This window comes from Muntiacus reevesi, chromosome 2 (genome assembly GCF_963930625.1).
Source record: "Muntiacus reevesi chromosome 2, mMunRee1.1, whole genome shotgun sequence".
Taxonomy (NCBI): Eukaryota; Metazoa; Chordata; class Mammalia; order Artiodactyla; family Cervidae; genus Muntiacus; species Muntiacus reevesi.
Window position 1 is genome coordinate 192833283 of NC_089250.1, and position 25049 is coordinate 192858331.

General features: G+C 45.9%; 1 protein-coding gene across 2 annotated transcripts in view; it reads left to right on the top strand.

Moving 5' to 3' along the window:
• Positions 1 to 25049, top strand: part of BMERB1 (bMERB domain containing 1) — a 146158-nt gene that overhangs the window by 83019 nt on the left and 38090 nt on the right. For both annotated transcript variants that reach the window (XM_065924397.1, XM_065924396.1), the window contains exon 2: positions 183 to 306. In XM_065924397.1, the coding sequence (XP_065780469.1) occupies positions 183 to 306 (124 nt within the window). The remainder of the gene's footprint in view (positions 1 to 182; positions 307 to 25049) is intronic.

Below are 25049 nucleotides of genomic sequence, written 5' to 3' on the forward strand. Positions count from 1 at the left end.
TGCTTTCTAGTTTCTAAAGGGCCCCGCTCACAAATACAGACTTGGAACACTGGCAGAGATCTGTGTGCCTTCTTGGGGTGCGAAGGTCCCTGGAGCAAGGCGGGGATTGTCCCAAAGAGAATTCTTGAAAAGCCATACAGCCCTGGGGGTCTTGACGCCTGCATTTTATGTCTCCTGCACAGATCAGCTGGACATCATCTCCATGGCAGAGACAACCATGAGACCGGAGGAGATCGAACTGGAGATGGCGAAAATCCAGCGTCTCCGGGAAGTCTTGGTCCGACGGGAATCTGAGCTCAGGTTTATGTAAGTGCTTGGGGGAAGTGGCCAAGAAAAGGAAGGAGTGAGGAGGGGAAGGCTGCCCGGGAACCTGACATTTACTGGTTATAACTGTGTGCTGGGCACATTCTCACTGCTGCCTCGAGAAGTGGGTATCTATTCCTCTATTTCTCATTCCTGTGTGCTCACTCATGTAGTCATGTCCGCCTCTTTGCGATCCCAGGGACTGCAACCTGCTAGCCTCCTCTGTGCATGGAATTTTACAGGCAAGAAATACTGGAGTGGCATTTCTTCCTCCAGACGATCTTCCTAACCCAGGGATTGAACCTGCATCCCTTGCATCTCCTGCATTGGCAGGTGGATTCTTTACCTCTGGTGCCTCCTGGGATGCCCTGTTTCTTAGTATATAACTGTTAGTCAATATAAAACCCTATAAAAGATTATTGAATTACTGTCTGGGTCTTGCTTTCTTGGGTTTTTTTTTTTCTTTCTATTTTTATTGTTTACATTCTCAAAGAGCATAGAACTTATATTTGGTTCTAAAATTATAATTAAGCTTCTGTTCTTATCTACAGATTTTTTCTAACATTAAAAACATATCACTAAGGGTGAGATGAATCAAGAGATCAGAATGGCATATATATACTGGTGGTGGTGGTTTAGTCGCTAAGAATCGTGTCCAATTCTTTGAGACCCCATGGACTGTAGCCCGCCAGGCTCCTCTGTCCATGGGATTTTCCAGGCAAGGATACTGGAGTGGGTTGCCATTTCCTTCTCCAGGGGATCTTCCCGACACAGGAATCGAACCCAGGTCTCCTGCATTGCAGGCAGATTCTTTACCGACTGAGCTACGAGGGAAGCCCAGTACAGATACTACCATGTGTAAAATAGATAGCTAGTGGGAACCTGAAGCTTAGCACAGGGAACACAGCTCGGCGCTCTGTGGTGACCGAGCGGAGTGGGATTAGGGGGAGGGAGGTCCTCAAGGGGATATATGTATACATATAACTGATTCGTGTTGTTATACAGCAGAAACAAATACAGCATTATAAAGCGACTATACCCCAATTTAAAAAAGATTACTAGCGTTGCCAATACACTCCCCGTGTTTTAAACAGAAAGGAGACAGAGAACGTGAGCTCTGCTTTAAAGTGCCGAAGGGCTGTCTTCAGCCTGCAGGTGCTCAGAGGGGCCAAGGTTGCTTTTGCAACGATGGCTCTCACTGAGCATTTCCTGGCCTTTGCATTGTGTGTGTGTGTGTGTGTGTGTGTGTGTGTGTACATGTTATCCCCACATCTGGCACACGCACACCAAGTGCTCAGAGACATGATAGGCCAACATGCAAGCTCCAGTCATGGGCCAGGCCTGCGTAAGCTCTTGACTTGTGACCTCACTAAATTTCCCCATCGTGCTCGTGAGTCTGATCGCTTAGAGACAAATGTCAACAGTAGACACTTGAATAAATCAAATTATCTGAAAGATACAGAAGGATGTCAGTGCTGTCAGGACATATTTCGGAGGCTCAGTGACATGCTCCCAGGGAGGGGCTGGCTTCTTGGCCCTTGGAAGTCTTGCTAGCAGCCTGCAGACAGCGGTGAATAACAATGAGGGTTTCCCCCCCAAGCCCCACCTTTAGACTATGTAGCCTTGCCTGGAGGCACAGAACTTGATTGATCTCAGAGATGCACAGTGGACTCTGAGATGGCCAGGTAGAAATCATTGCCCACTCAGACCTGGACAAACACCTCATCCATCATCTGTGACCTCCTGGGCTAAAGGGCTGGGTGTCAACCCTTTTGGAATTTGGTTTCCTGGTTCTTTCTCAAAGCCAGGCCTTCATACTGCTACAGGGTTTAAGGTATAGGTGGGTCCCAGTCTTGTCTGCATTTTAGAGAAGGAATTGGAGGTTAAGAAACTTACCTGAGGTTGCTTTAGCTAATAAGTAGCTAAGGTAGGATGCAGTCTGAGCCCAGAGTTTTTATTAAGTGAGTGAATGAGTGAAGGAAGGAGGGAAGGAAAGAATGAAGGAAGAAAGGAAGCTCTGAGTGTATTTCCCAAGATGATACCTTGAAGAGTGTAAGTTCTTGAGGGCAGAGATCTGATCCATAGTCTTCTCTGTTGATTTTCCCAGAATCTTGAACAATGCCCAGCACTTATTAGGCCAATTAGTATTTGATGAATGTGGAAAAATTGTTTTTTCACACTCCATCCTTACCCCAATAGCTTCCCCTCACACATACACACACACACACACACACACACACACACACATGAGACCCCTTTGCATAGGATATGGGGGAAATAGAATTTTAGACTGTACTAAGCATTTACAGGCTCAGGTGGGAAGCTCCAAGTGAGAGGAATGTGACAGCCCTTGACTGAAACAGCCCCAATAACTGCCACTGTAATAACCAGGACGAGATTGGTTTTGTCACACCTGCTCGGAAGTAATCAAGTCACTACCCCTCCGCTCCCCTGGAGCCTGTGTGAGTCAGATCATATTTCATGGCAGAGAGTGTCTTCTCACTTTCCTATCTCCTGCTGTGCTGACTCTTTCTGGATCTAGAGGCTGCTGTCCCAGCACTCCCGAAGATCAGCATTGTCCCTTCGTGGGTTTCCGTTTTCTCTCTGGGTCTTGCCCTCTCCTCTGGGACTCACGGCTTTTGCGAGTTCTGCCTCCCTGCCCCTCCCCGGGAACTAACATGAACTCATGGGAAGGGGCTCAGCATCATACTAGCTCTCTCCTGTCGTTGTCTGTGTCCTTGGCACCCGACAGCTTTCCGAAGAACTGTTTCCCTCAGGTACTGATACACTACACAAATGCTGTGTGTGTTGTACACATTTGCTCACTTATTTTAACTTCTTGAATCCTCATAAACCCACTCTGAGGGAGTGGGTTCTATTCCTTCTACTTTACCAATGAGAAGACTGCAATTATAGAGGTGAAATAACTTTATCAAGGTCACCAGCTTGTAGAGGTGGAACTGGGATTTGAACTCAAGGTGTCTTTCCGAGGGGCAGAGCCCTGAACCCTTATTCCCAGCAGAAGGACGCCTTTTCTCTTCGCCTCACTCTTCTGGAATGCAAAGGCAGACTCCTGCTTGGAGGCCCCCAATCCCACGCTGGGTGTCATCTTGTTCCACCATCTTGAATGCAATTGGACGGAAACAGAAATGACTCTGATGCATCAGGCTTTGGACTTTTTCATACCCTTTCTCTGGAGAGAAGTGATTTATTTGAAGCCTAAAATGAGCTCCAACTTAGTCAAGGTTTTCAAGTCAGCCTGCTGGGAATTTGCAGTAGTGCCGTGTTCCTCTAAGGGTCTTGGGGACCACAAGAGTCAACATTTATAGAACCCTCACTGTGGGTAAGGCCTTTGCGGAGCCCTATGCCACATTATCATATAACCTGTAATAAGTGCTTGCTAATGGAAGGACCCATCGGGTGCGCCCCCAGCATACCTGCTCACCCTAAATAAGGCTCACAGGGTCAGGTTCAGAGAAGGGCTATGAGTGACCCCAGCGGGCACATGTCTCCACCACAGCACCGGGTGCATCTGCTCTGAATGTTTTCCCTTCACTGGTCTCCTGCTTTCCAAGTTCTTAACTGGCGTTTAGAGATCTCCCTCTTGAAATCTGGCAATTTTATGAGCTTTATTTGAAAGGGGCAATAAACACCTCAGTATCACGAAAACACCTCTTTAATTGGTGGCAAATGTCCAGGAGGTGAAACTTGAAGCCTCCTTTGTTCCGCCCTTGACCCCCCAGTGCCACCCACCTGCCATTCCCTCCCACTGCGCCTGGTCCCCATGCCTCTCGCCATCCTGGCCTGCGGAGGCTGTCAACAGCCCCAGATTGATTTTCTCACTCTTGATTCCGGCACTGACTCACACCATCAGCTTTCCGTAACTCCTCCTGCAGCCCCTGCCGGCCCGCCTCAGCTCTTCCGCATCATCTCTGCAAGCCTGGTCCTGCTGTTTATCTGGGTTTCAGATAACTAAGTATCTTCGGAGGTGAGGGAGGGGGTGGTTATCTTCATTTTACACTGTGCTCTGGGCAGCAGTATCTTCTAATTAATAAGAGTCAGAGCTGCAGCAGGCAGAAGAGATGGGTGTGTGAAGGATAGATTTCAGGAGCACAGTCCTTGAGTTCCAGTATCTCCAGACTCTGGGCTTGGACCCCAGTAACTTCGTTTTATTAAGAAGGACTGAGCAGAAATAGAGACACAGATGTAGAGAACAAGCCTGCGGATACCAGGGGGAGAAGGAGGGGGCAGGATGAATTGGGAGCTTGAGATTGACATATACACTTTATTGATACTATGTATAAAATAGATCATGAGAACCTATTTATAGCACAGGAAATTTTACTCAGTGCTCTGAGGTTACCTAAATGGGGAGGAAGTCCAAAAGAGAGGGGACGTATGTATATGTGTAGTTGATTCACTTTGCTGTATAGTAGAAATCAACACAACGTCATAAAGCAACTGTTGCTATTGTTCACTTGTGTCGGACTCTTTGCAACCCCATGGACTGCAGCATGCCAGGCTTCCCTGTCCTTCATCGTCTCCTGGGATTTGCTTAAACGCATGTTCATTAAGTTGGTGATGCTATCCAACCATCTCATCCTCTGCCACCTTCTTCTCCTTTTGCCCTCAATCTTTCCCAGCATCAGGGTCTTTTCCAGTGAGCTGGCTCTTCACATCAGGTGACCAAAGGACTGTAGCTTCAACTTTAGCATCAGTCCTTCCAATGACTATTCAGGGTCCATTTCCTGTAGAGCAACTATACTCCAATAAAAGTTAAAAAAAAATAAAAAGAAAAAGAAGAACAAGTGTGGTGAAGCCCTGGGGCCCTAGAACCTGGAAGAGACTCAGGGTATGGTGGTAGAGGGTTCATGAGTTGTAAACAGCAACTTTTCAAATACTTGCTCTGTTGGGCCGTGTTCTAAGTGCTTTCCTCACTACAACTTAATCGACCTACAACACCCTCCCTGCCCTTTTTATAGATGAGGAAATTAATGCTCAGAGAGATCGAGTAACTTGCCAGGATTGTTCAGCGTCCATGAAACAGCAGACAGTGATATAACCCGGCACTCTGAGTCCAGAGTCTATGATTTCAACCATCAAGCTATGGGGTCTCTCAGCTGGTTTTGAACCCCAGTTCTATTTCTTATTGACTCTGGGTACTGGAGCAAATCTTGCCCTATTCCAGCCTCAGTTTTCCCCTCTGGTCAATGGGATGTTGATGCTTCCCTGACAGCATTGTCGCAAGGGATGGAAAGAGAGGACATGTGAAAGTAGGGGGCTCTTCCTAGGTTACAGGCAAGCCAAGATTCCCTTCCCTCCTCTAACTGTTAAATACCATGCCTTGAGGGAAAAGGATGAGGGCTGCTTAGTTAGCTTCAGAGAAGACCCAGAAAACCACTTCTTTCCCCTAAGATCTGGGAGTGACTCTTACCCATCAAGTCCAACTCTGCTCTGGGGACTCGACTTTATTATTGTTGTTATTTTAAAAAATTTTGGTACCCCTGCCTCCTTTTTACCTTTAATGAGCTGATAATCCTGAAGCCTGTTAGGAAAAGCTTCAAGCCAAAGGCAAAAGGAAGCATGTGCATTTATGTAACTTGACACTTCTCAGCCACGTTTGGCAGTTCTGCGTCACTCTGGTTGCACCCTGGGTTTTAAATAGCGTCCCTCCTAAGAACAGGTCACCGTTGCCGGAGCCACTGTGCATATCAGGTGGTGGGAAGAGATGCCTTTAATTGCAGAAGATCTAAAAAGCAATTTGTCTTGGACAAAATATACCAGAGTGTGAGGAGCTGGGAAACGAAAAAGGAAGGAGGCCTTAAGGGAAGATGAAAAAAGATGACTGAAGAGGATAGAGCGTGAGTGTTCCAGGTGAGACCTCTGAATGGAAGGACCCTCCTGAATTCCTAAGTGTATGCAGAGGTAGGGATGAGGGTAGGGACCTGGCTGATCAAATAGAGAAAAAATATACCCCATTGGATAGGCGTCTGCTGCTCCTTGTTGCCTCTCAAAGTCAGAACAAGCTTTGGGAAAGGAAGATCTTCTCTCTGAGTTCTTTGACTGTCTTACCATAAAGGGTTTCATGCCCTTGGCCCCAAGGATCTCCCCTGGGCTCTGCTGAGCTGGGAAGCGGAACCCTGTATTAGGTTCTTATGATGGTTACTTTTATGTGTCAACTTAACTGGGCTCTGGGGCACCCAGATGCCTGTTTAAACATTATCTTGGGTGTGCCTGTGAAGATGTTTCTGGATAAAATTAACATTTAAACCCACAGACTTGACTCATTAGAAAATACCCTGATGCTGGGAAAGGCAGGAGGAGAAGGGGATGACAGAGGAAGAGATGGCTGGATGGCATCACTGACTTGATGGACATGAGTTTGAGCAAACTCCGGGAGCTGGTGATGGACAGGGAAGCCTGGTGTGCTGCGATTCATGGGGTCGCAAAGAGTCGGATACGACTGAGCGACTGAAAAACAACCACAGAGTTGAGTAAAGTAAAGCAGGTCAGTTCAGTTCAGTCGCTCAGTCGTGTCCGACTCTTTGCGACCCCATGAACCACAGCACACCAGGCCTCTCTGTCCATCACCAACTCCTGGAGTCCACCCAAACCCATGTCCATTGAGTCGGTGATGCCATCCAACCATCTTATCCTCTGTTGTCCCCTGCTTCTCCTGCCCTCAATCTTTCCCAGCATCAGGGTCTTTTCCAATGAGTCAGCTCTTAGCATCAGGTGGCCAAAGTATTGGAGTTTCAGCTTCAGCATCAGTCCTTCCAATGAACACCCAGGACTGATCTCCTTTAGGATGGACTGGTTGGATCTCCTTGCAGTCCCGGGGACTCTCTAGAGTCTTCTCCAACACCACATTTCAAAAGCATCAATTCTTCAGCGCTCAGCTTTCTTTATAGTCCAACTCTCACATCCACATTGCACCTCCCCGAGGTGGGTTGGCCTCACCCAATCCATTGAAGAACTGAGAAGTGCAGGAAGCAAGAAGGTACTTTGCCTGTCTGACTGCATGAGCTGGGGTGTCAATCTTTCCTCCTACCTTTGGACTTGAACTGAAAAATCAACTCATTTTCGGTGTGGCACTTGCCAGCTTTGGACTGGGACTTATGCTTTTGGTTCTCCTGGGTCTCCAGGTTGGCGACATACAGATCTTGGGACTTAGCCTCTATAATCCTGTAAATCCTTATAAGGTTATATCTATCTATTTGTCTATCTATCTATCAATATCTCTGTCCAGCCTAGAACTGTTGTGTATAATTGGGTATGCATGAGCCCCATGTGACTATTTCAACTTAAATTACTGTGTGCTCTGCTTAGTCATGTCCCACATTTTTCAATCCTATGGACTGTAGCCCACCAGACTCCTCTGTCCATGGGACGCTCCAGGTGAGAATACTGGAGTGGGTTGCCATGCCCTCCTCCAGGGGATCTTCCCAACCCAGGAATTGAACCCAGGTCTCCTGCATTGCAGGGGGATTCTTTACCAGCAGAGCAACCAGGGAAGCCCCAAGTAAATTAGTTACAATTAAATAAAACTCAAAACGCAGTCCTTGAGTAGTCTTAGCCACATTTCAAACGCTCCTTAGTCAATTCTGGCTAATGGCTATCCTAGTAGAAAGCCGTTCTTCTTTGTAGAGCATCACCCTCATCACGGAAGAAACTCTCACATCAGGAAGCATATTCCAGAATGTTCACATCAGTCTGTTCCCACCCCGTCTCCCACCTTCTCATCTTCATCCATTCTCACCCTGTGGCCCCCACCTCTGCTCACAATGGACCTCCTTTAAGTCCCTCCTCTTCCACGGCAGCCTTCATCCGGGCTGTTCTTTCTATCTAGATGCCCCCCCACTTCCCGCTCCCACCTGGTTAACTCTCCCCCTGCCCCCAGGGCTCAGATCCAGGGTCATTTCCTAGGGAAAGCCTTCCCAGCACTTTCCAGTCTGGGTCCCGTCCTGTCCCGGTCACCAAGGTCTTTTTTCCTCCATTTATGAATCTGTGCTTATCATGCAAGTTCGTGTTCTCCATCTCTCTCCTGCTCCCCTCAGCCTTGATGAGGATACAGGCTGAGCCATTTAAACTCCTCACAGTGTAGGCAGCACCCAACACGTGGCCCATCTCAGAGTAGATGCTCCATGAAATTATACCTAATAAATGAGCAAGGGCTTGACTTCCCTTGTTTTTAGTGCTGGACTCATTTCCAGTTGTTCCATCCACAGGATTCCTACAGAGGGAGGCCATGGTGCGGCAGCTTCCAGTGCACTTTACAAAGCGTATGAGCTTCCTGTGGCCGCTGTAACAAACGATACCAAGTTGGTGACTTAACACACGGGGGACTTCCTGGTGGTCAGTGGTTAGGGCTTTGCACTTTCATGGCCCGGGGCCTGGGTTCCATCCCCATTAGGTAATTAAGACCCTGTAAGCTATATGACAAAGCCAAAGAAACCAACACCTCCACACCTATTCTCTTGTCATTCTAGAGACCAGAAGTCTGCAGTGGGTTTCTGCCATCGAAGTGTTGGTGGGGCCAAGCTTCTCCTGGAGACTCATTTTCCAAGGGGAGGATCCTTTTCCGAGCTCTTTCCCACTTCCAGAGCCTCATGTCTTACGTTCCCTGCTGGTGGTCCCTTCCTCCATCTTCAAAAACCACAAGTGGTACCATCCAATCTCTGCTGGCATCAGCCCACCTGTATAATCCAAGATAACCTCCCCCTCCCAAGATCCCTAATTGAATCACACCTGCAGGGTTCCACTTGCAGTCTAGGGTAATGTGTTAAGTTCTGGGAGTTAGGGTGGGGATATCTTGGAGGGACATTGTTCAGCTGACCACCTTAAGAGACCATGGCAATTCATTTCAGGGCCAAGTGCAGAACTGGACTCCCAGGGTGGCAGCAGCCGTGACAAGGGATGTCTATGGCACGGTGGAGCTGAGGGGAAGACAACATACACCACATAGAGAACCTGCGTCGCTTCATCTGATGCTGAGTGTTCATCTTTGAAATCTCCCAAGGAAAAAGCATCTTACGAGACAGATAGAGTGCACAGGCTCAGTCATGCGTGCCTGACAATGCAGGGTTTTCCCCGCTCTTTGCTTGTCTCTGGAAGCCTGATGTGAGTGGCAGCTGGGGTTGAGAGCTGCTTGTCCGTATCACTTGATGATCTCAATTGAGGACTCGGCTCTTCGCTCTGCACTTAGCCCCAAATCAGATAATGCTTGCCTGTGCCTCATTTCTCTTCAGATAACAACCAGCCCCCATTGACATCTTCAGGACAGGCTGCTCAAAAGAGAAACAGGAAGGGAAAAAATATACCTTAGTAGATTTGCCTTCTTGTTCTGGGTCTACACAACATAGCCACTCATTTTGTTTAAGTCTTTTATTGAGTTTGTTACAGTATTGCTTCTGTTTTATGTTTTGGCTTTTTAGCCAGGAGGCATGTGGGATCTTAGCTACCTGATTGAACCTACATCCCCTGCAATGGAAGGCGAGGTCGTAACCACTGGTCCACTAGGGACGTCGCCATAGCTACTCGTTAAGACAGTATCCTGATCTATATCTTTTTCTTTGTTTAATTGGCTGCTAGTCCTTGAGTGATCAGTTACATAGATCTTTCCTCTTGGAATTCTGGCCTGGAACTCTTGTCCTTCTGTCCTTAGTCCCCTAAACTCTTCAGGGGTTTCAAATTAGATTAGGAAAATCTAAGATCCTTCCAGTTTGGGTCCTGCCAGAGGAAAGACAGCCTGTTGTTGTTGTTTTTTTTTTTTCCCTTCATTACTAAATGTCTTGGTTCTTTGACAGTTATTTTCTGATAAAAGGAAAGGCCTGTAACTTTCTCTAGATGATATTACACCTACCTTTGAATTCTAACTCTGCCATTTGTATGATGTGCAATCTTGAACAGATACCTTAACCTCTCTGAGCCTTGGCTAACTCATTCATCAAATGGCGATGCAGCTAACTAACCTCTCCTAGGGTGATTTTGAGGAGTAAAAGCGATCATGTTATTAAGTGCCCCCCACATACAAATAGTGCCTACCACAATATAAATGCTCATTAAATGTTACTTTCTTTTCTTTCAGGAAGAAATTGAGTTTGGAAATTAACATATGCTTGGTAAGAGCAGACATCCGGCTCATGTGCTTGACTTTTAGTAGTAGCCTATTTATTTTGAAGAGGGCACACAGGAGAAGGGAGGAGATTGGAGGGTGGAATGAAGGTCTCTTCCATGATAGGAAGGTACATACAGACTGGAGAGGAGGTGATGCAAGGGCATCTGAGATTCGTTTTAAAACATCTGAAGGACTGTCACGTAGAGGAGCGAGTTGGTTTCTTCTTTGTGGAACTAGAATCACAAATGCTGCAGAGAATCCAGTTAACCATCCCAGCATAAGCGGGGCCTCAGCAAATACTTGGAATTACTAAAGTTGGAACCTTGGGAGGTCATGAGTTTCCATACATAGGGATATCCAAGCACTTATTTATTCCTTCCTTTATTCAGTAAGCACATGCAGTGAATAATACTTATGAGGACTTGCCCTAACAGTCCAGCAGAGGAGACAAAATCTGGAGATGTCCAGAGTAAAAGATGGAAGCTTCAGATGGGTGAAGGGCTGGAGTGCTGAGATGCTGTGATCAATTCTCAATGCTGTCATTACTAATTCATCTAATGAATCTTGAGCGTATACATGTGCCAGGCACAATGCTAAATTTTTTCAATGGATCACTGGGTTTCATCTTCATGGCAACCTGATGAGGCAGGTACTAATGAGTCACATTTTACAAATGAGGAGATTAAGCTAAGAATGAGGAGGGATGAGATTCTAGCTCCAGTAGCTTAACTCAGAGCTGGCAGTTTATGAAGCACCAGTGGTTGCCTCCCAGCCCCACTGCCCCTCCTTAGAGAATCAGCTCCGCATGTGGGGGGTTCTGGCCTCTCTTAACTCCCCTCTTCCAGGCCAGAGCTCCCTGGTCCAGATTGGCTTAGCCTGGGCCGATCAGAGTCTCTCTCCTGGAGTACGGAGAGACTGGACCAGTTAGGTGATGAAAGTAAACAAGAGTGCTAGTCATTCTGTGACCCCATGGACTGTAGTCCTCCAGGCTCCTCTGTCCATGGAATTCTCCAACAAGAATACTGGAGTGGGTTGCCATTCCCTTCTCCAGGGGATCTTCCCGACCCAGGGGTTGAACCCAGCTCTCCTGAGTGGCAGGCAAATTCTTTACCATCTGAGCCACTAAGGAAGCCTTTTTGTGGTTAGGTGATGGGAGATTTGTCACCCTGCTTATTTAACTTATATGCAGAGTACATCATGAGAAACTCTGGGCTGGAGGAAACATAAGCTGGAATCAAGATTGCCAGGAGAAATATCAATAACCTCAGATATGCAGATGACACCACCCTTATGGCAGAAAGTGAAGAGGAACTAAAAAGCCTCTTGATGAAAGTGAAAGAGGAGAGTGAAAAAGTTAGCTTAAAGCTCAACATTCAGAAAAATAAGATCATGGCGTCTGGTCCCATCACTTCATGGGAAATAGATGGGGAGACAGTGTCAGACTTTATTTTTTGGGCTCCAAAAATCACTGCAGATGGTGACTGCAGTCATGAAATTAAAAGACACTTACTCCTTGGAAGGAAAGTTATGACCAACCTAGGTAGCATAATTAAAAAGCAGAGACATTACTTTGCCAACAAAGGTCCATCTAGTCAAGGCTATGGTTTTTCAAGTGGTTATGTATGGATGTGAGAGTTGGACTGTGAAGAAAGCTGAGCGCCAAAGAATTGATGCTTTTGAACTGTGGTGTTGGAGAAGACTCTTGAGAGTCCCTTGGACTGCAAGGAGATCCAACCAGTCCATCCTAAAGGAGATCAGTCCTGGGTGTTCATTGAAAGGACTGATGCTGAAGCTGAAACTCCAATACTTTGGCCACCTCATGTGAAGAGTTGACTCATTGGAAAAGACCCTGATGCTGGGAGGGATTGGAGGCAGGAGGAGAAGGGGATGACAGAGGATGAGATGGCTGAATGGCATCACCGACTCGATGGGCATGAGTTTGAGTAAACTCCGGGAGTTTGTGATGGACAGGGAGGCCTGGCGTGCTCTCATTCATGGGGTCACCGAGTCGGACACGACTGAGCAATTGAACTGAACTGATGGGAGATTTGGAAACCAAAGACTGTGGATGAGTAGAGAAAACCATACTTTGGTGGGAAAGACAGCACCACTGCCTTAAGAGCAGCAAACGAGAGAGACTAGGGTCCTCAAAAGCAGAGAATGAACTTGGCTAAGACATCCCAGTCTGCTCCTTAGGCTGCCCTGCTGAACTGGGTCTGTGTAAGATGCCACATCTTCTTCTACCCTGGGTACCTACTCTCCAGACCCTTGGAGAAGTACCTCCCACTCATGATGCCACAGCCTGGGGAAAACCAGAATCTGTGACAGTGGTCACTGAATACCTAGCAGGTTCCCTCTTATATCCTCTCTGCCCTTGGGTTTGGTTTCCTGGGTTCTATACCACCATCTGTGTGGATGTGCAATGCAGATGCTTCAGTTTCCATAACAACAAATCAAAACAAAGCCTGATACTCCCACAGGTCATTTGAGGAGTTGTAGAACTAAGGATCACAGAGTGGGTGGCACCGAGCTGTTTACAAACTATTTAAAAATCCACATTTTATATTCCTGGCTAATAAGGTCTTTTTCATCAGCCTGCACAAGGTAGTTCTTTTTCTTGAGCCAGTCTCATCTCCTCCCTTGTTCTTGTTTTTCTCAGCTCCCTCCATCCCCATTAAGACACATGCCTCTTCCTGCCCCACGAAGAGCAATTTCATGCTCTTCTGAGAAGCCATGGCACCTAAAGGTGCCTGGGCTCTCGGGAACACTACCCCAAGAGTTTGTTAAACTATGATTCCCAGAAAAAAACATTTCCTCCCTAAGAGGAATTTGGGTACCAAATATTAAGGTACTAACATTCCTCTGACTTCTGACACTTTTACTAAACTATCTTTATTCCTTCTAGTCTGTGCTGAAAAGTTCTATTGAAAACTTAACTATGAAATAAAATTAAAAAAAAAAAAAAAGGACTTCCCTGGTGGTCTGGTGGCTAAAGCTCTGTGTTCCCAATGCAGGGTGCCCTGAGTTCAATCCCTGGTCAAGGAACTAGATCCCACGTGTTGCAACTAAGACCCAGCACAACTAAATAAATAAAATAAATTAAAAAAAACTTAACTATGCTAAGAGCTCTGCTTCCCAGAATCCCTTTCCCTGTATGGTTCCAAGTAAAAGGTGGGAGACAAAACAGATAATTGATGAGAACTTGACTGTGTCGCACTGGGAAATCTCCTCAGTGCTCTCTGGTGACCCCAAATGGGAAGGAAATCCAAGGAGGAGCAGCTCTGTGTATACGCATGGCTGATTCACTTTGCTATACAGCAGAAAATAACACAGGACTATAAAGCAACTATACTCCAAAAAAAAAAAAATTTACTGTAATCATTATCGCTAATGCTGTGATACTAAATAAGAAAGGTGGGCATTATAAAAAAAAGAAGAAATTAAATCTAAAAGCACTTAGAACAGTACTCTCAGACTTGTTATAAAGTATGCAATAAATGTTAGCTATAATGATGAAAAACTAAAAATAAAAACGGGAGATTCCGGGAGGCAGTAGGGAAGCAGCAGTGTTGACCCTTTGAGGGCAGCCATGGTTAGAGCATGAAGGTGGTTCCGGCTCATCCTCACTGTCCGCCGCTTCCTGTCCAGCTTGTCTTCTGGACTGTCTGACCTGCTGACCAAACGTGGCCCCATGTCTTCTAGATACGGGGCAGACAAGGCAGCAGACTTGCATAGACCTGCCCCCCTTTGCAGCCCCACCATAACCAGATGCACACGCCTGATCTCTCAGATGGGCGGCCCGCTGTCTCCTCTGGTCCTCACCTTCCCTCCCCTGACCTCCACCTCACTGGCTGCTCCCACGATTGTGGCCAATCTAATTCCTATAATGCATCCCTTGCCCCTTAACTCATGGTGGTTCTGCTTCCCCAGTTGAGCCTTGATAACCCATCAAGAGGACTCCCTTGCTGGCTTAGTGGTAAAGAATCCGCCTGCCCATGCAGGAGACGCAAGTTCGATCTCTGATCCAGGACGATTCCACGTGCCATGGCATACCTAAGCCCCTGCGCCACAACTATTGAACCTACTCTCTGGAACCTGGGAACAGAAACTGCTGAACCCCACGTGCTGCAACTCCTGAAGCCTGCCAGCTGTCCACCCCATGCTCTGCAGCTTCTGTGGGGGAGCCCCCACAGTGAGAAGCTCACACTCTGCAACCTGAGAGTAGCCCCTGCTTGCCACAACTAGAGAAAGCCTATGTGCAGCAACAGAGACCCAGCCCAGCCAAAAATAAATAAGTAAAATAATTTTTTAAGCAAAGATACACATCGAGAAGCTTTACAGAAGCAGCCAGTGGCTGGAGGCCGTGAAACTTGTCTGTCTTGCTCTAGGCTGGCCGTTCTCCTCAAATCACTGGCTCAACCTTGACTCACTCAGAGCCAAGGAATCACTTGGAGAGCTTTAGAGAAGATGCTGATGCCTGGGTCTCACTTCCAGATTTGGAGTTAATCAGTCCAGAGTGTGGCTTGGCCATTGAGAGTTTGAAAACACTTTGGATGATTCTCCCCATACCTTCCATGTCCGTTCCTTCATCTCTTCCCTGAATGAAATCGAACCTAAGTGTCTGTCAGCTGCTTGCAGATGACTCATCTTGCTTTCTTGCCATATTTTTTAATGATGAAATGGAGTGAAGGTATAAAATGTGCCCATGTTGGCACAGCAGTAAGTACCTCTCTCTCCTGTAGCTTAGCTCGTGATCAGAATCAAAATGAAATGTATGTTTGTGGCCTCCCAGGGTGTCCGAGAACCCCAGTGCCATCTGTTGTCCTCATCATCACATCCATTATAGAAGTTCATTGATTAAGCCTTTAATTGAAAGCAGTCCTGTGTTTATCAAGAAATTTACATTTATAAGCTTTCTAAAGGCACTTAACCAGAGGCAGAATTTATAATCACTCAGTAATGATCACTTTCAATTCATTCCATTGCCCACCTGTTTTTGACCCCTAAAAACCAACATAGGGTCTCTTTTTTAATTTTAAGAAATCACTTGAGCAAGCCGAGAGTTGGAAGATGTGGGATTTCTGAACTTCTTTACTGAACTACAAGGGATTCTGGGATTTAAGGGTAGTAATTGTTTAAGAGGAGAAGGGGGCAACAGAAGATGAGATGGTTGGATGGCATCGCTGACTCAATGGACATGAGTTTGAGCAAACTCCAGGAGATGGTGAAGGACAGGAAAGCCTGGCGTGCTGCAGTCCATGGGGTCGCAGAGTCAGGCACAACTGATTGAGCACAGGCATAAAGTGAGATCTACATTTCACTTTGAAAGCAACACTTTAGAAAAGCCTGAATAGACTGGCATTTTAGCTTGACTTGAACTATGCTGGCTGATGGCAAGGGACCTCTGCATCGTCCTTCCCCCTTAAAGTTGCTGATTATCCAGGGCTGTTCCACTGTCTCTGAGTGCTAACACTGCCTCTTAGGTCACCATAAATGGCCTTGAGCTGTTCTGGAGGCAAAACTCCATCTGCTCCTAGAACAATTTAGAGTAGGTCTGCTAGGTGCCCTGGTGATTAAATTCAGGGATCCTTGCCCATGGTTTCATTAACTGCCTGGAGGAGTAAGCCTTCTGGCCATCTGTCGTCTGCCTGGACTCTGTTATCTCTGCCTGTTCCCCCGACACTGTTAACCTGAGCCAGGGCGTGCTCAAGCGATCAGCAGCACTGGACTTGGAGATGCGACCTGGGTTGAGATCTTGGCTGTGGGACTTTGATTCATTTGGTCCAGTTTTTCCCGAGGTAGGGTACCTGTTGGAATGATTTTAGGTAATATTTAGGAAAGCGACTTAGCAGCAGCAGTAGCAGCAGGAAAGCATTAAGAATTTATTTTCATGTCTTTTAAAAAGGAAAAATATTGGTTCTTCTGTTTATGGTTCTGTAAAAATTTTATATTAAAGTTTTCTAATGTTAAAAATTAAAAAATGATACTGATGGACCTGGCCTTCCCAAGTGGCTCAGATAATAAAGAATCTGCCTGCAGTGCAGGAGATGCGAGTTCAATCCCTGGTTGGGAAGATCCCCTGGAGGAGGAAATGGCAACCCACCCCAATATTCTTGCCTGGAGAATCCCCATGGATAGAAGAGCCTAGCGGGCTACAGTCTATGGACTCAAAGAGTCGGACACGACTGAAGTGACTGAGCGCACATGTACGCTGTAGCTGCGTTGGAGGATTGCGATTGGCGTGTGTTAGGATTCTTCAACACTGCTGCTGCTGCTGAGGCTGCTAGGTCGCCTCAGCCGTGTCTGACTCTGTGCGACCCTATGGACAGCAGCCCACCAGGTTCCTCTATCCACGGGATTCTCTAGGCAAGAATACTGAAGTGGGGTGCCATTTCTTTCTCCATCTTCAACACTGGGTTCCCGTAAATACAGACTGACTTAGGTCTAGATGTGTGATGTGGGCTCAGCCACTGGACCAGCCTCTATTTTGTGGGTTCTGATACAGAAACTAACTTTATCACTGTTTCTGACACCAAATATGTGTCAGCTTTACACATCAGTTTTCCAATTCCCTAACACCAACTGGATATCCAATAATCCAATTACGTGCTGACCTGGAGTTGAGATCTGATCCTACCACTTAAAGGGCTTCATCCCACATGACAGCCTTCAGATGCCTGTCACAAGTCCCAGGCCACCCACACTTCTGCCCAGCCAACTAAAAATTTGGGGGTTTCTATGACCATCCCACACATATACACAAGGTTTGATCATCTGCTGAAATGATTCATGGAACTCAGGAAAACATTTTACTTACATTTACAGGTTTATTATAAAGACTATAAAAAAATAAGAAAATAAAGGCTCCAGTTTTGGAAGAACCAGATGAAGGAGCTCCATTTGGGCAAAGTGTAGGGGGAGGGGGTGAGCATGTAGAACTTCCACTCCCTTATGGGCACACCTTCTCAGCAGATCACTGTGTCCCCCAAACCAGAACCCCCACAAATCTCACTGTTAACAGTTTTTTAAAATTTATTCTTATTTGGAGGGTAATTGCTTTACAATATTGTGTTGGTTTCTGCCATACAACCATGTGAATCAGGTGTAAGTGTACATGTGCCAGTTTCTATAACTCAATCTGCATCACACCTCTTCTCTCCAGAGATGTGGGGGTGGGTGGGGATGGAAGCATCTACCTTCTAATCCCATGTTTGGTCTTCTTGGTTATTACCCGAAAAACTGAGTTCTCCTCTTGGTGGGTATCAAGCTGAAACCGTGTGGCTCAGATTAAAAGACCAGAAACTCATGGTCTTTTAATTGAGATTAGACACCTGGTTTCGGGACTTATTGAAACTCAGCTTCTTAATGTCTCATTGCAGGAAGAATTCAGGGAGAGACAAAATGGTGAATAAGAAGTGGATTTATTTAGAGAGAAATACACTTCACAGACAGAGTGTGGGACCTCTTGGAAGGCTAGAGGCATCAGGGTACAGGGGTTGTCAGTTTTTTTAGGAGTGGGTAAAGTCCGATGGGCTGCAGTCCGTGGGGTCTCTAAGAGTCGGACTCGACTGAGCGACTTCACTTTCACTTTTAAACTTTCATGCATTGGAGAAGGAAATGGCAACCCACTCCAGTGTTCTTGCCTGGAGAATCCCAGTGATGGGGGAGCCTGGTGGGCTGCCGTCTATGGGGTCGCACAGAGTCAGACACAACTGAAGCGACTTAGCAGTAGCAGCAGCAGCAAAGTCCTAAAGCAAATCAACCCTGAATATTCATTGGAAGGACTGATACTGAAGCTGAAACTCCAATACTTGGGTCACCTGATGCAAAGAGCTGACTCATTGGAAAAGACCCTGATGCTGGGAGGGATTGGGGGCAGGAGGGGAAGGGGACGACACAGGATGAGATGGTTGAAAGGCATCACCAAGTCAATGGACCTGAGTTTGAGCAAACTCTGGGAGATAGTGAAGGACAGGGAAGCCTGATGTGCTGCAGTCCATAGGGTGGCAAAGAGTCTGACATGACTTAGTGATTAAACAGCAACAACTTCATAGGCTAATTAGTGGGAGGGGTACTCTGGCTATTTGGGGGAAGGTGTGGGAATTTCCAGGAACTGTGCCACTGCTCACTTTTTGTTCAGCCTTGGAACTGTCACGGCACCTGCGGGAATGTCATTTATAAAATAGCTTGCTGATGTGTTAGAATGAGTGTGCACTGAGGCTCAAGGACTGGTGGAAGTTGAATTTTTCTGCCACCTTGGGTCTAGTTAGTTCTAACCACTTATTGTCATGTCCTATGGCTGTGCCATTCTTTTAAATGTTGTGTCCAGCCCCCTTTCCCTCCTGTTTCAAAGCCAAAAAATCACAACCAAGCCAAAGGTTGGGAGACAGAAGGATTTATTACTTGCAGCAAGTAAGGAGAGCGTTGGGGATCATTCCCAAAGCAGTGTCTCCCTAAACAGCAGAACTGGGGACATTTTAAGCTAAGGGCACATGCATATTTCATGAAGGGGAGAGTCCAAGCTTTAGTTGATACTGGAGTCATGAGGATCAGAAAAGGTCAACATCATTATCCCTTAGTTTCCAGTAGAGCTGGTGGTTGGTTGTATCAGGCTAATCTTTACCACTGAAACAGAACTGGGTTTCTTTTCTCTTGCCTGATAACAGCCATTTGTCTCTGCAGTCTTTTGTTGCCTTAAGATCATTAATTACTGAGACCTGTTTAATGACAAGCATTGTCGCCAGGCTTAGATCGCAAAATGGCTTTAGTCAAAAATGGCTTCTCTTCTGTCAAGAAAACCATGCTTGATTCTCTTTCTCCAGGGCGCCCCCTACCCTATCTGCTTACATGGTGACTAGCCCCAACCTGAAGCTACCTAGGGGCCCCACCTGAGTCATGCTGGCATAAACTCAGGTGTTTATGCCAGCATAATAATCAGAGGAGATTATTATGAATATTATTATGAATAACACATCACTCAGGAAATTCTATGAGTTTTTAGGAGTTCTGTGCCAGGAAGCAGAAACAAAGACCAAATATATACTTTTTATTATACCACACTTGTTTTCCTCCGAATGAATTACCTTCTAGGGATTTTTTGGTGAAAAGTAAATGAGCTAAGCCATATAGAGTAGCTATCATGGGAATTCTCTGGTGGTCCAGTGGTAAGGACTTGGCGTTTTCACTGCCCTGCCCCAGGTTTGATCCCTGGTCAGGGAACTAAGATCCCACAAGCCACTCAGCATGACCAAAAAAAGTAAAAATTTTTTTAAAATTAAAAAAAAAAAATTATCATAGTGTCTAATGTATAGTATCTATTCAGTGAATATTAGCCATGATACCACTGCAAATATGAAGTAGTGAAAAAAAAAGTCAGCTGAATGTGTTCCTAAGAAGCCACGAGAATCTTTTATTATGCTTTTAAAAGAAAAATTAACTAAAAATCGTAAATAAAGGAAGGGGATGGGGCAAACATGTTCTTTCCATGTCATCCTGGGACACTGTTTAACAATGTGCCCAAGTGTTAATGTTGTGTAATCATCTGGGAGGGTGTCCGTACTTGACTGGGTTATTGTTTACGATTTGATTAGAGCGCTGACACCATGAAATTACATGTTGACATGTAGATTTTGTCCATGCAAAAGGGTAACCCTCAAAGTGATGGTTTCATTGCCCTAGAGGCTGTCAACCAACTGTCTATCTAACCTGGCAATCTTATTCTAAGATTCTTATTAAAGAGTACCCATAAGTCCAGTTCCTTAAATGCTCTGGGAATGAGTTTTACCATCTAACTGGTTCCCTCTTTAGTGGGTTAAATACATTTTTGACAAGTGTTCATTCTGTATGTATATGAGTCTTGGGCTTCCCAGGTGGCACCACTGGTAAAGAACCCGCCTGCCAATACAGGAGACATAAGAGACACTGGTTTGATCCTTGGGTCGGAAAGCTCCCCTGGAGGCGGGGCATGGCAGCCCACTCCAGTATTTATGCCTGGAGAACCCCATGGACAAGGGAACCTGGCCGACTACAGTCCATAGGGTTGCAAAGAGTTGGACACAACTGAAGCGACTTAGCCTGCATGCATGCATGAGTCACATGTTTACACTGAAACCACATTTATATGGAAACCATATTTCAGCATGGTCCTCATCGAGCCAGGTCCTGAGTTCCCTGGGCCTGTAATTGAGCTCAGCCAGCATTCAGAGAGAACATCCTTTTTTTTTTAAATTAATTCATTTGGTTCTGTTGGGTCTTAGTTGCGGCACGTGGGATCTTCATTGCATCATGAGGAAATTTTTGACGTGGCGCATGGACACTTTAGCTGTGGCATGCGGTCTCAGTTGCTCCACGGTTACAGAGGATATTCTATGTGCCAGGCACCATGCTGAGCACTGCAGGGAAGACAAAAGTGGGTGGGACTGGTCCCCGGAGTCAAGGATTTCATACTTTCATATGTTACCTGCTCCCTTGGCCAGGACATTGTGTTGAACATAAATGGTTTTGCAGCTCACCAGTATCAGATGAGGCCATCTTAAGACTAAGATAGGTCAAGACCAAAACAAGACAACTTCACAAGTGTCTGAAAATGAATAGGATGGGAACATTGTCCAAACTATAAAAAAATGACCAAGTATCTCCATAACCTGGGCTCATCTTAGTGACTGCAACTGCTTCTTTACCAATGGAAACTTTAGTCTCACTGTTCTTCTCACTTTGATATAAGGATTGTTAAGATACCCTATCAAAATATAAGAATCCCCCCACTTGCTGATGACATCCAGTCCTGAGTAAACGCCACTTCCTTTAAACCATCCTCCAAAGTACCTAACACAAGCCCAAATCTTATCCTAAGTTTTTCTTAATACCTCTTACTGGTATCTTTTTGTCCAGAACTGAATTAAGGGGCAAACTATCCAGGTATCCACAGAAGGTGTTACAGGCTCGCTAAAGTGATCTAAGGTGAGAAAGTTGTCCCCGTCAACCCTCCCCTCAGAGGCAGGAGCCACTTCAGAGAGAAGCTTGTCTCAGTTCCAGCTCTTGGTTGCAAACAACAGAAAACACTGCCTGACTCATGCACAGAAAAGGATTTACTGGAAGGCTTAGGGTGGCATAGGGTGGGCAAGGGGCTCATAGAACCAAAGGGAATCTAGAAAATGGGTCAGAACCCAAAGGGCTCCAGAGGCTGGCCACAGGACCAGTCTGGCCAGAATGCCACCACCACTGTTGCTGGATATCACAGATCCAGCCTCACCATCCTTTCTCTGCGTCATTTGTTCAGTGGTCTTGGGCAGCATCTTCTGGTTGGCTGAGTGTGAAGAAGGAGTGCTTCCTTTTTTAATTTCTCCAATGAGCACTCACACAATGAAGAGTTCCCCTAAAACTAGAGTTTGGATATTGAACAACCAAAAATTCCAGCTTTTGTCCATCGTAAGAGTGAGACTCCCCGCCCTTGGGTGGTAAAGCCAGTCTACTGACACCAGGTCATGATGAAGGAAAGTGGCATGTATTGCAGGTGCCAAGCAAGGTGTCCAGAGCAGCTAGTGCTTAAAAGGCCTGAATGCCCCAAGGCCTTTCTGAAAAAGGTTATTAAAGACAGGGCGGGGGAGGGCAGTTGTGGGGTGTGTGATCAGCTTGTGGACATTCTTCTGATTGGTTGGTGGTGAGGTAATCAGAAGTCAACATCAACTTTCTGGTTTCAACTGGTCTGAGAAATTTACATGCTTGTGGGCAGCAAGCAGTTAACTTCTTCCACCTGGTGGAGGATTCAGTGTTTGCAAAACATCTCAAGGGTATGGCTCAGAATATTATCTGTATATAGTTCAAGAGAAGGAACTAAAGGTTCTTGACTTTGTTTAATGGTTAAACTATTATCATTTTGTCTTGCTTGTTTTCCTTTGTTTCTGCATTTTCGCAATTATCTGATTAAATTTATTCTTTGGGATTTGTGGAAGGCCTAGGGGGCTAAAGTTTTACTTTATCCGAGAGTCAGGTGGAGGGACTTCCGTATGAGTCCACTGGCTAAGAATCTGCCTTTCAGTGCAGGGGAAGTGGGTTCAATACCTGCTTGCAGAACTAAGATCCCATATCCTGCGGGGCAACTGAGCCCATGAGCCTCAGTGAAGACCCAGCACAGCCAGAAAGAAAAAAAAAAAAGAAAAGAGATGGTCTGTTTTGGAATGGCTCCTTAGGGTCCTGCTCAGTTACAAGCCAAAGAGTCATCTGTGAGTCAAGTAGATGGTCTGTAAACAGCCTTCAAAATAGAGTGAGTCATGCTGTCTATAGGATTTTTGTATTTTTGAAGAGGGTTGTGCTGTATTTCTTAATCCTTCCCTTGTGGCTCAGCTGGTAAAGAATCTGCCTGCATTGCGGGAGACCCCAGTTCACTTTTTGAGTCAGGAAGATGCCCTGGAGAAGGGAAAGGCTACCCACTCCAGTATTCTGGCCTAGAGAATTCCATGGACTGTATTAGTCTATGGAGTCAGACACGACTGAGCGACTTTCACTTAATAATTTAATAAAGTGTTGAATTTCTTAGAACAGTAAAGGAGAGGCTTCTCACTGCCTTAACATGAGTACCCAGGTGGTACTACCTACATTGGCACCCTGGCTCCACCATTTAACTGGCTGTGCGATTCTGCTCAAACCACTTTAAACTCTAGAAGCTACAAGATGCTCATCTCTAAAAGAGAGATGGTCTCATAGTATCCACCTTGAAGAGTTATTATAACCCATGTAAGAATTAACTGAGATAATCTGTATAAAGCATTTAACAGACACCCGTCACACAGTAAATTCTAAATAAATGGTAGCTGAAATCATCATTGGCTTCCCTGGCAGCTCAGTGGTAAAGAATCCACCTGCCAATGCAGGAGACCCAGGTTTGATCCCTGGCTTGGGAAGATCCCCTGGAGACAAGAAAGGCTACCCACTCCATTATTCTTGCCTGGAGAATTCCATGGTCAGAGGAACGTGGCGGGCTACAGTCCAGGGGTTCTCGAAGAGTCGTACTTGACGGAGCACCAGCTAATTATACCCCTACTCTGTCCTGGAGGATACAGCAGAGGAAACCTTCAGCTTCTATGTGGTTTGCCAAATCACTAGGATCCTGCTTCCATAGAAAGAAGACCACTAATCACTGGTCCTGAACAAACATGAGAGTCATTTAAATGTTAATTTGCTTTCCCTCAAAAGCAGATCTCTTCTGATAGTACCGAGTATCCAAAGGAAATTGTGGGTGGTGGTTGTAGCTAACCCAGGGCTTATAGAGGGATGCTGGGTGTTTTCCTAGGAGGAGCAGAGCTAAGCTAAGAGAATGGACAGTGTGGCCAAAGCCATAGGCTACCTTTCAGGCAGGGAGACTTTCCTGGGACTTGGGTTTAACAAACTGTGTTTCTAAGCTTTTTTTCCTTCAGTTGTTAGATACTCAGAGGAAAGGAATGACAGCTTTAGAACTCCTGTATAGGAGGGGCTTCGGGTCAGCGATCACGAGGAAGAGTCAGGGGATTTATCCGAAGGCTGCGTTCGCAATAGCAGACCCACAGTTTTCTATTGATTGGAGTTCAGTGGGGCTTCCCAGGTGGCACTGTGGTGAAGGATCTGCCTGCCACACAGGAGATGCAGGTTCGTGGGTCAGGAAGATCCCCTGGAGAAGAAAATGGCAACCCACTCCCCTGTTCTTGCCTGGGAAATCCCATGGACAGAGGAGCCTGGTGGCCCACAGTCTATGGGATTGCAAAGAGCCAGACACAACTGAGCAACCAAATAGCAGCAAGAGATCAGTAAAAAGTGCATGATTTTCTCCCAAGTGGTTTTTTTTTTTTTTTAACTTTACACAAAACTGGGGAAAAGGTTGATTGTCCATCTCAAAAACATTTTGATGTTTATTTTGGTTTGTTTTTCCAAAATATTTTTTTTTCCATTTATTTTTATTAGTTGGAGGCTAATTACTTTACAATATTGTAGTAGTTTTTGCCATACATTGACATGAATCAGCCTTGGATTTACATGTATTCCCCATCCCTCAAAAATATTTTAAAATATTGAAGTGGATTTGAGGGCTAATGGAAATTATGGGGTGGGGCTAAAGCCATCCCCCAAGAAAACCTACATCTTGGAACATACACTGGTTGAAAGTATTTTTAAAGGCTCCTGACAGCAAGGCTGGGGCAGAGGACGGGGGTACCGGGGTAGAAGGGAACAACCTGGTTTATTGGGGTCACATTTCTAGCCAGCTTGTAATAGTGGTGATTGTCAGGGCTTTGGAGTCAGATTGTCTTTTTTTTCAAATCTTGCCTTCATCCTTTGCCATCTGTGTGATCTTGGGTGATGTACTTAACCTCTCTGAGCCTTCTTTAAAGTTGAGAATGATCATACCTGCCCTATAGATGGTGAAGATTTGAAGAGATGGGTCTAGACCCTGTTGCTGACTCCTGGGAAGTACTCAAATGCATGTTCGCTTTTGTCAGCGTCAGCATGAGGGACAGATGAACTTGGAAGCTGGGAGGGAAGAAGCTTAGGGGAGAAGACGTGGTCGCTTCTGGCAGGAACTCAGCAGCGATCAGACAATGGAAGGCACAGGAGGCCCAAATGCTGAGAGCTCAGAATAGAAACTGTATTGATAGCTGAATGC